Consider the following 16,720-nt stretch of genomic DNA (forward strand, 5'->3'; position numbering starts at 1 on the left):
CACTAAATGATAAGACGCCCATTATATTCTTATGGGCGTCTTATCATTTAACGCACCTTAGTAAAAGGATCCCATAGCAGCTCAAATTTGCCTGAAAATACTTAAGCTCACACTATTGTTTATTTGGTGTTAAAATATAAATCAACCAATAATTCTGTTTCTCACCAATAATATCTTTTACAAAACAGCTAGATTAGGTTTCTTATTAAATTTCTAATTTCACCTTTTTGTTAAAATTAACAAGCACCAGTGAACTCTGATGCTTTCTTGAACCACAGCTAACCTGTTCCATTTCTGGGAGACAATTAGAGCCCCTTTTGACATGTGCCAAGGCCCCCTTTTAACCGCAGTGGATAAAAGGTAGGTCTTTTGCAGGAAATGGCCATGCAGCAAGTAAGCACTTGCCACGTTGCCTTTTCGGGGGGGGGGGGGGGGGGGGGGGGGCCCTTACCGACACCCATTGAGATTGAGGTGGCCGTAAGGGTTTCCGCGCTAACCTGGTGGTAACAGAGCAGCACGCAGCACTGCCCGATTACTACCGGGTACACACCGGCGCTACAAAAATAAAAATACGTTTGTAGTGCTGGATATGACGCCACACTGGGTTGCTGCGGTAGCCCGGCGGTACTTCCTTTTTAGTGAATGGTAAGCCCACATTGGGCTTACCGCTGCTTTGTAAAAGGGACCCTTAGCTAGTTGACAAGCAAAAAAGTAGAATCATTCACTTTACTAGTTCTGTGCAATGTGGGCAACATTATTGCCTAAAGTTGATACATTTAACATTATTCATCATATCTCGATTTATTTGCAAATATTTTATACAATTCCTGAAACATTGGAAATTAAACCAAAAGATTTCTCTAGTTTCAAAGGATAATCTTAAAATCTAGACAAACTCTTATTTTTGTTTGTTTCATAAGGTAACATCTCCTCCAACACCGGCTGACTGAGTAGTCTGTACAGGTTGCTGAACTGATCCCGTTTCCAATTCAGATTCTCGCACAAATACTACCGCATCTCCACTTACATTTACTAGACATTGTGCCTACAAGAAAATAAGAGAAAAGATCAGATGGAAAACTTATCTATTAATTTTCACATTGGAAAAGATTATGGTAGAACAACTGCTCTCTCATTTATCTCTTTCTTTCTGCCCGATTCTTTCAAGAGCCATTGCTCTGTTCCCCTCAATTTATTCTGTCACCTGTTTAACATTCATAAATACTTTCTTCTCTTTCCTTAAATACTTGCCCAATGCTTCTTCATACCCCTTTCCTCTTCCATCCTTCCACCCCCAGACTACAATACTTTAAGGACTGCCTTGTTGATTGGTCTAATACATCTACGTAGTCTAATGCATGCAGAATTCAGAAGTCAGTCTTCTATATACTCTCCTGTGTTGTTAAAAGGGAAAGGGGCTGCAATCAAAGTAGTTTACATATTATATACAGGTACTTGTACCTGGGGTAATGTAACATAGTAACATAGTAGATGACGGCAGAAAAAGACCTGCACGGTCCATCCAGTCTGCCCAACAAGACAACTCGTGTGTGCTACTTTTGTGTATACCCTACTTTGATTTGTACCTGTGCTCTTCAGGGCATAGACCGTATAAGTCTGCCCAGCTCTAGCCCCGCCTCCCACCACCGGCTGTGGCACAGACCGTATAAGTCTGCCCAGCGCTATCCCTGCCTCCCAACCTCCAGTCCCGCCTCCCACCACTGGCTCTGGCACAGACCGTATAAGTCTGCCCCGCACTATCCCCGCCTCCCAAACTCCAGCCACGCCTCCCACTACCGGAAACATATAGGCAAATAAAGACCATATGGCCTATTCAGTCTGCCCATTCATGTCATCTACTCTCCCTATCACTCCCTTGGAGATCCTATGTACTTGTCCAAAGCTCTTTTGAATTCAGATACTGAGTACATCTCCACCACTTCCACTGAGAGGCCATTCCATGAATTCACCACCTTTTCTATGAAGAACTACTTCCTTAGGTTACTTCTGAGTCTATCCCCTTTAACTTTCATCCTATGCCACGTCGTTCCAGAGTTTCTTTTCAATTGAAAGAGACTTGCCTCCTGTGCATTTATGCCACATAGGTATTTAAAGGTCTCTATCATATTGTAAACCACACCCTACTTTTATCTTAGTCCTAGTAGTCAATGGCCTTTACTTCTGGCGTGGTTTTCTCTCAGAGGGCAGTTTCACACAAATATTAGGGAAAATAAGGAAGGGGAATGGGTAGGGAAATATGGAAAGCTCCAGGAAGGTATGAGGTAAATTTTAACTTTTCCTTAGTTCAAACAAAAACTTCAATAAAACTCAAGAACACAAAGTTATAAGTAAATTTTTTTTATGTCTTTCTTTCTAGTGCCCTAACTGGCTAGTGTACAAACTTATTTGTGCAGCGGAGACAATATCAGATAAGTAACTTTACTTTAAACTTTCACTCAATGAAAACCTACAATTAACATCAATGTATTCATGCAAACAAACTGATACTTTGTGTCACTTTTTCTTTCAACAGGTGCTTCAGAATTCCAGGATATCTGGAAACGTATTGAGAAATATTGTAAAACTTACATATCATAGATTATTTTCCTAAATGCAATTACCTTTAATTCACATTTGTATTAATTAGTATATACTACAACTACAAGCTACCCTCAAAAAGTTTGAACTTTGTGCCTCCTCCACTTTACTAAATCAGTATACTTTTAAATAACATAGACCTCAAATCTCCCCCCAATAGGGAAAAAATACACTAAGGGGCCCTTTTACTAAGACATGTAGGCGCCTATCAGGCTTATTTTCAAAAGAGAAGGGCGCCCATCTTCAGACACAAATCGGGAGATGGGGGTCCTTCTCTCGGGGTCACCCAAATCAGCAAAATCGAAAGCCGATTTTGGGCATCCTCAACTGCTTCCCGTGACGGGGACAACCAAAGTTCACGGGGGTGTGTCGGCACCTTAACAAAGGCGGGACTGGGGCGTGATTAAGAGATGGGTGTCCTCGGCCGATAATGGAAAATAGAAGGGCGTCCCTGACAAGCACTTGGCCGACTTTACTTGGTCCATTTTTTCTTGCGACCAAGCCGTGAAAAAGTGCCCGAACTGACCAGATGACCACCGGAGGGAATCGGGGATGACCTCCCCTTACTCCCCCCAGTGGTCACCAACCCCCTCCCACCCTAAAACCCCCCCCACAAACTTTAAAACATTTTTTTGCCAGCCTCAAATGTCATACCCAGCTTCATGACAGCAGTATGCAGGTCCCTGGAGCAGTTTTAGTGGATGCAGTGCACTTCAGGCAGGCGGACCCAGGCCCATCCCCCCCCCTACCTGTTACAATTGTGGTGGTAAATGTGAGCCCTCCAAAACCCACTGTACCCACATGTAGGTGCCCCCCTTCACCCCTTAGGGCTATGGTAGTGGTGTACAGTTGTGGGGAGTGGGTTTTGGGGGGCTCAGCACCCAAGATAAGGGAGCAATGCACCTGGGAGCAATTTGTGAAGTCCACTGCAGTGCCCCCTAGAGTGCCTGGTTGGTGTTCTGGCATGTGAGGGGGACCAGTGCACTACGAATTCTGGCTCCTTCCACAGCCAAAGGGCTTGGATTTGGTCGTTTCTGAGATGGGCGTCCTCGGTTTCCATTATGGCTGAAAACCGGGAACGACCATCTCTCAGGTCGACAATCTCAACATTTAGGTCGACCATCTCTAAGGCCGACCTAAATGTTGAGATTTGGGCATCCCCAACCATATTATCGAAACGAAAGATGGACGCCCCATCTTGTTTCGATAATATGGGTTTCCCTGCCCCTTCGCGGAGCCGTCCTGCGAGGACGCCTTCATGAAAACTTGGGCACCCTGTTCGATTATGCTCCTCCATGCGCGTCAAATTAGAACTATTGCCCGGCTACCGCGTGACCCAGGCAGTACTTATGAATTCTAATTTCTACGCACATCCAAAACACACGGCAGAAAATATTTTCCATTTTCTACCGCGTGGTGCTAACCGGGCAGAAATCAGCAATGTATGCGCGCTGACGATTACTACCCAGTTAATGCATAAGACCCTACCGCTAAGTCAATGGGTGGCGGTAAGTTCTCAGGCCCAAAATGGACACATGCTGAATTTTATTTTACTGCACGTCCATTTTCGTTTAAAAAAAAAACACGCCATTTTTGCAGGCGCGCTGAAAAATGGACCCCTAAGTATTAGAATATCCCCTATTATACATGGGAGTCCATTACTACCATAGGTCCTTATTTTATATAACAAAAGAGGAACAAAAAGAATCAGCATCAAAAACTCCCTTCACATGGAGAAAATCTACCGATTCAAAAAAAAAACAAAACCCTCTTTCAACTGAATACATCAAAGTGAATGAACGCATAAACACTAATACGTAATTAACAAAATCCCAAACCCAAACATTTCAATCCAAATGAACCAAAAAGCTGGAACTCAGTAAAAAAAAAAGCTCACTGCAATAACTGTCTATTTAAAAAGCATCAGAGGAACAAAACCAGCAAAAAGGGCTACACATTTAGCTGAAAAGGCATCCATATGCCCAGCAAAATACTCCAACCGAGCCTGCTTCCATTGGTAATTCAACAGTCCCCACTGAATGGGACATAAAACAGTGCACTGCTAGTTCCACATATAATTAACAAAATCTAAAATTCCAAAAAATTCAGTACAAAAGAACCAAAAAGCTGGAACTCATGCTTTTTCAATACACATTTATTGCAGTAAGCTTTTCTGTTGAGTTCCAGCTTTTTGGTTCATTTTGTTAATTACGTATTAGGGTTTGTGCGTTCATTCACTTTGATCTACTCAGTTGAAAAGGGTTTTTTTTTGTTTATTCAGTAGATTTTCTCCATGTGAAGGGAGTTTTTGGTGCTGATTCTTTTTTCTTCTTCTTTCTTTACATAAAATAAGGACCTAGGATAGTAATAGTGTATTATTCCCTATCGGGAGATTTGAGGTCTATGTTGTTTAAAAGTATACTGGTTTAGTAAAGTGGATGAGGTACAAAGTTCAAACTTTTTGAGGGTAGCTTGTATTAATGAGTATATATGTCTTTTCTGTAACAAGCATTTCACTTGTGGGTTTTTCTTTGTAAAATTGCTTATAACAATAATAAAAAATAAGGGAGCTCTCTGAGGGAATTCCCATTGCACTTTCAAACACTTTGCCTTTCTTCACCCTGACTACTCTATTAAAGTCACTATCTTAAAACAGTATATTAACTTTTTTTTTTTTGTAAAGCCACTAAATCAAATTCAGTAGATAATCTAATTACATTAGTGATGTGTCCCCTTATTTATATCGTTAAACTTATTCAGTAACCCAGCAAGAACTGTATCTGTAATATACTGTGAGGGGTCAAGAAACCCATAATTGCTCAAATGATTCTGCAATTGGGGAGCTACTGTTGATTCTAGTGATTTAGCAAAAAACGGAATATGTGCTATTGTAGGGGTGGCACAATGTCGGTTCTCAAGGTCCAGAACCAAGTCAGGTTTTCAGGATTTCCACAATGAATATGCATAAGATCTATTTGCATACAACAGAGGCAGTGCATGGCAAGATCTCATGTATATCCATTGGGGAAATCCTGAAAACCTAACTGGGTTGCAAACTTTGAGGATGGACATTGAGCATCATTGTCTTATTGGATACACAATATCTAAACCAAAACTCTTAGCAGGGGATTAAGCACAATGATACTCAATTTTGATGAATATCAAACTTCACTCAAAGCTGCATTCATATGTAGTGTAAGCCAGTTAATCTCCACATCTGGCAAACACTTTGCTAATCTTGACAGACTGTGATCCAACATGCTGCTACTTTTACCAGTTTCCTAAATTCCCCATATGAAATAGGAACAGGCTTCTCCCAGTTGTAATATACGAGCATCTTGTTTTGCTCATACACAGATTGATATTGCTTTCCTTACCATGCCATCCCTTTCTCACCTTGACTAAAAGCGACCCCTACAACCACAGGTGCCACTACGGGGTGCACCACTCTCAAAAAATGGCTTGCCACCTCTTTGCCACCCCAATTTTTCCTGGCATCTTTCACCCACCCACCCACCCTCCCTCCCTCAAAATCGGAGATCTTGCTTGCCCTCTTCCCTCACACTCCCACCGGAGGAGGCTGGCACTTCTTCTCATGTCCCTTCCTCCTCACCCCCCCCCCCCCCCCCCGTGGTCCTCCAACCTTCCAGTTTGTGCCGAGCAGTGTTAGTAATCACTGGCAGACCCAGGAAGCTTTGTCACTGCCGCATCCTGCCTAAGCTGACGCTACTTCCTGTTCCCACGTAGGCAAAACGTGGCAGAGACAAGGTTTCCAGGGACGGCCGGTGATCATTAACACTGCTTGTGATGAACTGGAAGGGAAACAAGAGGGAGAGATGCAGTAGAGAAAGAAAACGAGGAGGTGCCAGGCTGAAATAGGGGGAGGGTGGGGGAAAAGAGAGAGATACAGAGGGAAGGGAAACAAGGAGATGCCAGTCTGCAATGGGGGGAGGGTGGGGGAAAAGGGAGACATACAGCAGGGAAGGAAAATGAGGAGCTGCCAGTCTGGGATGGGGGAAGAGTGGGGGAAGCAGAGATGCAGCAGGGAAGGGTAATGAGAGGAGGTATCAGTCTGCAACAGGGGGAAGGAAGGAAGAGGGAGAGATGTAGCAGGGCAAAGAAACATAGATTGGACCACAGGAGTGGCAGGCAGCGAGAGAGAGAAAAGATAGATGCTAGGATGGGGGTGGAGGTGTGAGTAGAGGAAAAAGAGAGAGAATGGATGGAGGGGAGAAGAATGAGACAGCTGGATCCAAATATGGAGAGAGGTACAGAGAGAGATGCTGGACTGCAAAAAAGGGAGGAGAAAGAGAAGGAGAAATACTGCCCCTGGGGTTGGGGTGGAGAAAGGGAAGAGAGGGAAAGAAGCTGGACTTAAGGAGGGAAAGACAGACAGACAGACAGAAGGGTAATGTCGGACATAGGTAGAGGGATGGGGACAAGGAGGGCAGGTTTTGAACATAAGGGAGGGATAAGGATGGAGATACAGAGGAGGAATATGAGCCAGGACAGATAGGGGCACAGAGGGAATGATAGTGGATATGGAGAGAGAAGAAACGTCAAATGGATCAGAGACCCTGGAAAGAGCAGAAGATGGATGGGACCCAGGGGTGAGGGAACAGCGGTCTGACCCAGCACAGCAGATAATGACTTGGACTTGGTGATTGAGTGCGACAGTGTTGGTGGGTGTGGGTGTGGGGGGGGGGGGGGGGGAGAACAGGGAACTATGGACAGGAGAGATGGAGAGGGACCTGGTAGGTATGAGTGGAGGTGTATTGATGGTTTGGGAGAATGAATGAGGGTGTGAAATGTTGGGTATGAGAAAGGAGATGAAGTGCATGGAAAACCTGAAACATAAACGCGAATGATCTGGAAGACTGGAGAAAGAATAAGAGGCACTGAACAGGAATGGGGTACTGAGGGGTATGAGAGAGAGAGAGAGAGACAGGTGAGGGTGGAAATGGGGTTAAAAAGATTGTAAAGGAGAGGTAATAGATGAGGTACCAGGTGATAGATGGAAGAATGTCCTGGAGGCAAGGAAAGAAAGATGTAGAGAAGGAAAGGAAGAAGATAAAAGAGAAAAAATAGAAAGGCAAATCTGAAAAAGATTTTAGGAGAAGACTGACTCAGGGAAGGTGGAAAAAAAGAGACTGGGATCAGCCCAATAAGAAATGAAATATCCAGACAACAAAGGCAGAAAAGAAAATATTATTTAATGCTCTTTAAGGATTGGGATGTGTCCACTTTGGGAAATGTACATTTTTCTATTTTTATATTTTGTAGACTACAGGAGAAAATGCATTTGTTTTTCTTTTACCAATATTACCCTGCTAAAGTCTGGATTTCTTGGGTAAAGGGGAGAGGGCTCACAGAGTGGAGAAGTAGCCTAATGGTTAGTGCAGTAGCCTGAGAATCAAGGGAACCAGGTTTTATTCCCACTGCAGCTCCTTGTGACTCTGCACAAGTCACTTAGCTGTCCATTGTCCCAGGTACAAAATACCTGCATATACTATGTAAATCATTTTGATTATAACCACAGAAAGGCATACATCAAATCAAATCCATCCGTTTTCTCATTTCAGTTTTTGTCAGCATGTTCTTGTGGCTATGCTTTGCTATATACATGTCCAACTATCCATCTCTTTTGGACCTCAATTTGGTCAATAGTTCAACGTTTGTTGCCAATTTCTTCTCCAATATCACCAAAAATAGTTATATTGCGTTCCTTAGCGATTAATGAATATCTTTCATATTGGGAATCTCATTTATTAGACATTCTTATAACACTCACCATTCAAATGATATTACATAATTGGAAGAATGCTGAATCCTTAAATACTACATTTTGGTGGTCAACTGTTGTAATGATTCACAGATACGAATGTAAAACAACTGAATTTTCTAATAGAATGTCAATTATCAATAAACTATGGTTCCCTGTGTCTCACTTCTCATAAAAACATTGACATTTCAGGTGCTATTTTAAATAAGATTTTGTTCCATCCTTAACTATTTTACCTATACCCCCCCCCCCCCCCCAGGTTTCTGAGTCTTTCAATAAAGTACTTCCATAACGGATATATATTAATATTTTATATTGATCTATACTATAGGTTTCTCATTACTACTCCATGCTGCCAGGTTTTTCTATTTAGCACTGCAGACTTACTATTTTTTGTTGCACTGGATGTGCCTTTGGTGAGCTGGATACCCTGCCAAGATGTTCAAGTTGACTTTTTTTGGGTGTTATTCTTCTGGAGGGGGATGTGATATTTGCCTTGGCACCTCTTCACTGTTGTGCATTGAGGGGAGCCTTGTTATGAACAGTTTTTGCTAATGTGGGGATAGTGTTCAATTGGTTTTGCTTTCTTTGCTGTAACTGGAGTTTGGGGGCGGGAGATGGGTATCCTTTTCTCGGAGTTGAGGGTATTTCCTCCTTTGGATGAGCTCTCGGGTTATGAGCTTGGGAGCAGATTCTATGGATTTTTGGTGGAGGATGGGAGGGGTTTGAAGGTCTTTTTGAGTTTGCGAATAGTTTGTTTTGTTACAAGGCGTAAGTTTGGGTGTAAGAGTCCAGCTGTGTTTGTATTTTGGGTTGTGTTGGTTTTCTTGTCCTATGGGGTTGGATCACGAGCTTGGTTCTTTAATGTATAATCATGCCTTCTCTTAGGGTTTTCACATTTAATGTTAAGGGTCTGAATTTGCTTCGCAAGATGTCTCTGGTGTTTAAAGAATTGTTTTCTAAATGTACCAGTGTTGTTTTGTTGCAGGAGACTCACCTTAGGAGGTGCCATGAACCTTTGTTTGCACACAGGGCCTACCCTATGAGAATCTTTGTCTCTGACTTGACGGACAAAAGGAGTTTGTATTTTATTTCATAGAGACTTGGAGGTCCAGGTCCATAGGGTCAAGAGAGACCCAGATGGCTGTTTTCTGTATTTGCATGTATCCATTGATACTATGGAGGTCACTCTTGTTAATCTCTATTTTCCAAATGTTAATTTGACTTCCTTCACTCTATCATGACATCCTTGTCTGCTTTCTCTCCTGGACTGTTAATTGTGGGGTAAAACGTTAATGTGTGTGCTTCACCAGCCCTGGACTCCTCTAATGCGAGTCCCTTACCTGATACTAGACATTCTAGAGCTCTCTGGGATTTTTATTTTAAAGATATGGGATTGGTTGGAGGGATGATCATAGGGGGGAGTGGGATTATTTTTTTCCCCGCAGTGCATCATACTTATTCTAGATTGGGTTATATTTTATTGGATGCCTCTTTAAGGGGGGAGGTACTTGCAAGCTCCATTGGCTCCATTACTTTTTTTGACCATGTCCCCTGTTGGTTAGATTTGCTGGGCTTACAAACTGAATTGAGGGAGGCCCAATGGACCCTTAATACGAGTCTTCTTAAAAATGAGCAGGTCCTGGCAGAGCTTAGAACTCTTTTTAAGGATTACTTGCAGACTAATTTAGATTCTGGGCTGCAGCTTCATGTTATTTGGGATGTCTTCAAGGCAGTTTCTCTGGGATTTTTCTGAGAACTGCTAAACTTAAGCAGGAGAGGGATTCCCAGCGCAAACAGATTTTAGCTAACAATGCTGTCTTGGAAGCAAAACATAAGCAGAATGGCTCTCCAACATAACAGCGCTGCGTATGCCTTGTAGCGCTATAGAAATGCTAAATAGTAGTAGTAGTAGTAGCAGTACAGGACACACAGCACAGAAGGACATTCTTGATCAGGACTGCTATTGTAGAAGGACTGCTGGTGCCTGTTTGCTTACCTTGTCTCAGTAGCTAAAGGAAGGTGCGCCTCAGGCAGTCCTTGCGGTTGTTCAGCTCTTCGGTCTGAAAAATTTTGTCTGGTCAGGTTCTCAGGGAGTTTTCTCATCCAGTCCATTGAGGTTTTTGCTATTTGTTGTCTCAGGGAGCCGTGGTGAGATGGGGTGAGGTAGCGCAGTGTTTTTCTCTCCCCGAAGCGGTTGGGTGAATTTTTCGTGCATCCATCATGGCACTCCTTATTGACATGGATGTGTTGTATTTTCTTGGCATGCAGTTCCTATCAGCTTGCCTGGCTGGAAACATACTAGTTTGCCACCATCCACTTGGCCAGGACAGTACTCTTGGGGCTGGTGACTTCAAACTGGAACTTTTCTGGGTCCCGAGATGAGGGGAATTCTTGTGTGCTTGGACCACTCAGACGGAACCAGTATGGCTTGTTCCGCTTCTTTTTTGGCAATCCTGCTAGCAGTTATGTTCAAGCATTTTGAAGACATAAGGAGGCTTTTACTGCAGCAGCCATCTTAGGGTTAGTCATTTACTAATGCCAACCATTTTTCCATGTGGTAGCGATCTTGAGTTGAGTCATTAAATGCCAGCCATGTTACATACTTTCCCACCAGTCACCACACTGTGGTTGCATGTTCTTGCACGACGGCCATATTGAGAAGGCTCATATATGGCCACATGGACAAATGGGGATGCTTTACTAGGGCTATTATTAAAGAGGCTACACTGTCATGCTAGTTCAAATACATATTTAGATATTAATGTTAATATGTTATTAATATTTTAGTTTACTAATTTTATTCTTAGGAATATTAATATTATTACTATTAATGAAACAGCAAAAGAATTACTAGGAACAATTATGAACAATGAATGGCATATTTCTTTCCTTTTGGAACCATTGTCTGATGATCTTTCATTGTTATAAGGTATCATGTTATCTTTTTTTTTTCTGTATACTTTTATGATTTTTTGTTTCCTTTTGTTTCTTTCCATGTTTGCCTCCGGTGCCATGCTCTGCTTCAGTTAGCAAAACTTTTACCTTGACAATTTTTTATTCAAACAATATGACACTGCCAATAGAAAAATGATTTCATTAGTGTTACCTGATTTTTATTGGGGTTTTCCATGAATACACACTGCTTCATTATGTATGAAACAACTGCATTTCCTCCTAAAGCTGCAACATGGGCCCGTACCATTGCAAACACTTCACAAATGAATGCATGTAGGAAGCCGCTGACTCCACCTTCCTAAAATACAGAAATATACTGATAAGAAAACTCAAACATTTCATTAGAAGGGACCTAGCCTACATATTTTGTCTTGCATTCAAATTTATGGTTTTGTTTACTAACTTAACACACATTGAGTTAAGCGCATAAGTAGCAAACAGGCCTCACTAAGAATAATGGGGCTTGTGTTATCTGAAGTGCATTTACACACACTTATACTGTTCAGTTTCCTTGAGTAAAAAAAAAAGGTTTTTTACCTTTTAGTAGAAATTGTGTTTCCTGCATTTTGCTTTTTTGTTTAGATTTCCCTGCAAATCATTAGGGCTACAATTGGGCTTTTATTAGAAAAGTATCATGCATAGGCTCCACTATATTCTCCCACCTTCAACAACATCCTCTCATTCAGAGTGCTGTATCCAAGTCCTCTAACAGTTATGCCCAATTTTCTAATACTGCTCCTTACTATATTATTAATAACTTGAAAACAACAACTATATAGAGATATCTGAAAGTCTCAACAATTGGGACTACAGTGGATACTATCATAGGCAAACTAACTGTTGCTACCGAACACCACAATACAGGTGGAGAAAAAAGTCAAATGGCATAAAAAAACCTCCACCATAAAAGCGTGAACAGTCAAACAAAAATAGTCATTACAAGCTAGTGAGTATGCAAAAGTCAATGGTACCAGAAGGAGTGGTCTGAAACACATAAAAACACATGATACAGTGGCGTTCCTAGGGGGGGGGGGGGGGGGGCGGTCCGCCCCGGGTGCACGCCGCTGGGGGGGGTGCTGCGCGCGCCTGTCCGTCGTTCGTTCCATGCTCCCTCTGCCCCGGAACAGGTCTGTTCCGGAGCAGAGGGAGCATGGAATGAACGACGGACAGGTGCGTGCGGCACCCCCCCCCCCCAGTGGCGTGCACCCAGGAGGGGGTTCCTTCGCGGGGGGGGTCCTTTCGCCGGGGGGGGGGGGGGCGCGTTGCATCCGGGGGGGGGGGCACATCGGCGATCCGCCCCAGGTGTCAGCCCCCCTACGAATGCCACTGACATGATATTCAAAAAAACAAACTTAACTCTGAATTCTTCAATGCATGCATGCAGTCCAGCTGCTTGGTGTTTTTCTCAACCTGTATTATGGTGTTTGGTAGTAACATTTTGCCTCTGATAGTATCTGTGTTGTCCCTATTGATGAAACCTTGTCTCAGAGGGGGCGTTTAGCTTTGAGGGTTAAATGGTCAGTATTCTCAATGGAGAAGGGTAGTTAGTGGGGTTCCCAAGGGGTCTGTGCTGGGACCGCTGCTTTTTAACATATTTATAAATGACCTAGAGATGGGAGTAACTAGTGAGGTAATTAAATTTGCTGATGACACAAAGTTATTCAAAGTCGTTAAATCGCGGGAGGATTGTGAAAAATTACAAGAGGACCTTACGAGACTGGGCGTCTAAATGGCAGATAACATTTAATGTGAGCAAGTGCAAAGTGATGCATGTGGGAAAGAGGAACCCAAATTATAACTACGTCATGCAAGGTTCCACGCTAGGAGTCATGGACCAAGAAAGGGATCTAGGTGTTGTCGTTGATGATACGTTGAAACCTTCTGCGGCTAAGAAAGCAAATAGAATGTTAGGTATTATTAGGAAAGGAATGAAAAACAAAAATGAGGATGTTATAATGCTTTTGTATCGCTCCATGGTGCGACTGCACCTCGAATATTGTGTTCAATTCTGGTCACCGTATCTCAAAAAAGACATAGTGGAATCAGAAGAGGTGCAGAGAAGGGCGACGAAAATGATAAAGGGGATAGGACAACTTCCCTATGAGGAAAGGCTAAAGCGGCTAGGGCTCTTCAGCTTGGAGAAAAGGCGGCTGAGGGGAGATATGATAGAGGTCTATAAAATAATGAGTGGAGATGAACGGGTAGATGTGAAGCGTCTGTTCACGCTTTCCAAAAATACTAGGACTAGGGGGCATGCGATGAAGCTACAATGTAGTAAATTTAAAACGAATCCAAGAAAGGTATTCTTCACTCAACGTGTAATTAAACTCTGGAATTCGTTGCCAGAGAATGTGGTAAAGGCGGTTAGCTTAGCGGAGTTTTAAAAAAGGTTTGGATGGCTTCCTAAAGGAAAAGTCCATAGATCGTTATTAAATGGACTTGGGGAAAATCCACAATTTCTGGGAAAAGCAGTATAAAATGTTTTGTATTTTTTTGGGATCTTGCCAGGTATTTGTGATCTGGATTGGCCACTGTTGAAAACAGGATGCTGGGCTTAATGGACCTTTGGTCTTTCCCAGTATGGCAATACTTATGTACTTCCTGTCTTTTTGTTTGTTTGGTTTTTTTTGCACTATATTTGAGTTTGCCCTGCTTCTTCTATGGATTGTATATTTTTGACAAGCAACAGACACCACATAATAACCTTCATTAGAGTTTCAAAAGACTAAAATCCTCATATTTAAGAAGAATAATGATTGAGAAAGATACAAACTCAGGGCCCCTTTCACCATGCTGCAACAAAAGGGGGCCTGCACTGGTCCCCTTTTACCGCAGCCCGGTAAAAGGTAGGTCTTTCTTTTCTGCACTTGCCGCATGGCCATTTCGGGGGGGGGGGGGGGGGGGGAGCTCTTACCGCCACCCATTGAGGTGGTGGAAAGGGCTCCCGTGCTAACCGAGCAACGCGTGGGCACTGCCCGATTACCACTGGGTACACACCGGTGCTACAAAGATAAATATACTTCTGTAGCGCTGGATATGACGGCGCGCTGGGGATGAGAACTACTGCCAGGCTGCTGTGCTAGCCTGGCAGTAGTTCCTTTTTAGCAAGCAATAAACCCATATTGGGCTTACTGCCACTTTGTAAAAAGGGGCCCTCAGTTCTTAGATTAGCCAGAAGTTAATTATGTTTTCCGTTACCTGAACATTTACTGGGTAAGACCAAAATATAGTAAAGCAATAGCACTCAAAAACTGACAAAACTGACATGGACTTGCATAAGCAATTCTTTTAGGGTCCAGCAGTTTCTTTCTGATCCACTTGTGTTTCCAACTCACCTTTTTACAACTCTTGAGCCTTAATATACAACTACCTACAGATTTCTTCGATTGTAACTCCACTCATCTAGTTCAGCTGTCACTGGCCAAAACTCCAAACCCTGGTACACAGGGTCCTCATTCAATAATACGTATTGCTCTTACATAATGCTGAGGCTTCTCTGGGATCTGTAAATATTATTTCCTGGCTTCACTAAAGGAATAAAAGCCAGACTATGGAATCAAACCTAGGTCTTCACTAATTCAGTGCAGAGTACTGACACTTAAGCCATTGAATCAGCCTTACTTGCTTTCTCTTTGCATATAAATTGCCACTCTTATGAAACTGTTTGGCTGTATACATGCATATAAGTAAACGTCGCGGACAGTGTAGGTATTTCTAAGACACAGCAGGCAGAGTTGCAATGTATGTGCATCCTTTAGAAAATATTCAGGTACATGCATAGAGCACATGCACACACTGACACCTTCTTCAGAACAGGTGTACATAAGCATTTGCATGCTACTGGGATTGGTTCTGGATGCTTATTTTATAAATACACATAGGAGCCTATGTTGCCTTTATAAAATATCTACTATAATAAAAGGCACCTCCAACGTTCTGAAGCTGACTCCGTGGCTTCACTCAAGGGTTCGTGGGTTTGTAACGGTGTAGATCGCTCTCTGCCCATGTCTCTCTGCCCCGTCCTCGCGTCTAAACGTGATGACGTCGAGGGCGGGCCCTACCCTCGCTTCAAAACATCATGACCCCGCCCTCGCGTCAAAACCTCATGACGTCGAGGGTGGGTAAAACACCATTACGAACCAACGAAACCTTCAAAGAAGCCACGGAGTCAGCTGCTTCAGAACATTGGAGGTGCTTCAAGCTGGGTGGCTGCAGGGGGGGCAGGAGAGAGAGCAGAATCGCTGGGTGGCTGCAGGGGGGGCAGGGGGCAGAGCAGAATCGCTGGGTGGCTGCAGGGGGGGCAGGGGAGACAGCAGAATCGCTGGGTGGCTGAAGGGGGGGGGGGAGGAGACAGCAGAATCGCTGGGTGGCTGCAGGGAAGAGAGCAGATTCGCTGGGTGGCTGCAGGGGGGGCAGGGAAGAGAGCAGATTTGCTGGGTGGCTGCGGGGGGGCAGGTGAGAGAGCAGAATTGCTGGGTGGCTGCAGGGGTGGGCAGGGGGAGAGAGCAGAATTGCTGGGTGGCTGCAGGGGTGGGCAGGGGGAGAGAGCAGAATCGCTGGGTGGCTGAAGGAGGGGCAGGGAAGAGAGCAGAATCGCTGGGTGGCTGGAAGGGGGGCAGGGGAGAGAGCAGAATCGCTGCATGGCTCGAGGGGGGGCAGGGGATACAGGAGAATCACAGGGTGGCTGGAGGGGGGCAGGGGAAACAGGACAATCGCAGGGTGGCTGGAGGGGGGGGCAGGGGAGACAGCAGAATCACTGGGTGGCTGGAGGGCGGGCCAGATGAATAGCTGGGTGGCTGGAGGGGGGGCAGGGGAGATGAGAATCACTGGCTGGCTGGGGGGGGGGCAGGGGAGAGAGAAGAATCGCTGGGTGGCTGGAGAGGGGCAGGGGAGAGAGGACAATCACACACACACACTCGCACACAGTCTCACTCTCAGTCACACATACTCGCACGGTGCTTTCAACCATGCAGAGGGGGGAGGCAGGGAGTCCTGGGACCACAGGAGGGGGAGGGGGTCCTCAGAACTGAGAGGGGGTCCTGAGACCACAGAGGGAGGGGAGGTATCTCTGTCACACACACACACTTTCTCACAGTCAGTGTCTCTCTCTCACACAGTCTCTCACACTATGTCTCACACTGTACCACATTCACTCTCTATGCGTCACACAGTCCGTCTCACACACAGTCTCAGTCTCACATGTTCACTCTCATACACTCTCTCGGACTCACAGAGAGTCTGTGTATTGCACACATACTCTCTCACACACACTCTCTTACACACAGTGTATCTGTGTGAAATACACTCTCTCTCACAGTCATTGTTTCTCACATACGCACTCGCACACACTCTGTGAGACAGAGAGAGTGTGTGTGTGAGACA

At 44.2% G+C, this 16,720-nt stretch overlaps 1 protein-coding gene across 1 annotated transcript in view; it reads right to left on the reverse strand.

Moving 5' to 3' along the window:
- Positions 1–618: 618 nt before the first annotated feature.
- The window catches only part of C2CD5 (C2 calcium dependent domain containing 5), a 419,591-nt gene continuing 403,489 nt past the window's right edge, over positions 619–16,720 (reverse strand). The window contains exons 27-28 of the mRNA XM_030214402.1: positions 11,490–11,636; positions 619–1,045 (exon numbers count right to left, since the gene is read on the reverse strand). Coding sequence (XP_030070262.1) covers positions 914–1,045; positions 11,490–11,636 — 279 coding nt within the window. The 3' untranslated portion in view covers positions 619–913. The remainder of the gene's footprint in view (positions 1,046–11,489; positions 11,637–16,720) is intronic.

This window comes from Microcaecilia unicolor, chromosome 9, assembly GCF_901765095.1.
Source record: "Microcaecilia unicolor chromosome 9, aMicUni1.1, whole genome shotgun sequence".
In the NCBI taxonomy this organism is placed as follows: Eukaryota; Metazoa; Chordata; class Amphibia; order Gymnophiona; family Siphonopidae; genus Microcaecilia; species Microcaecilia unicolor.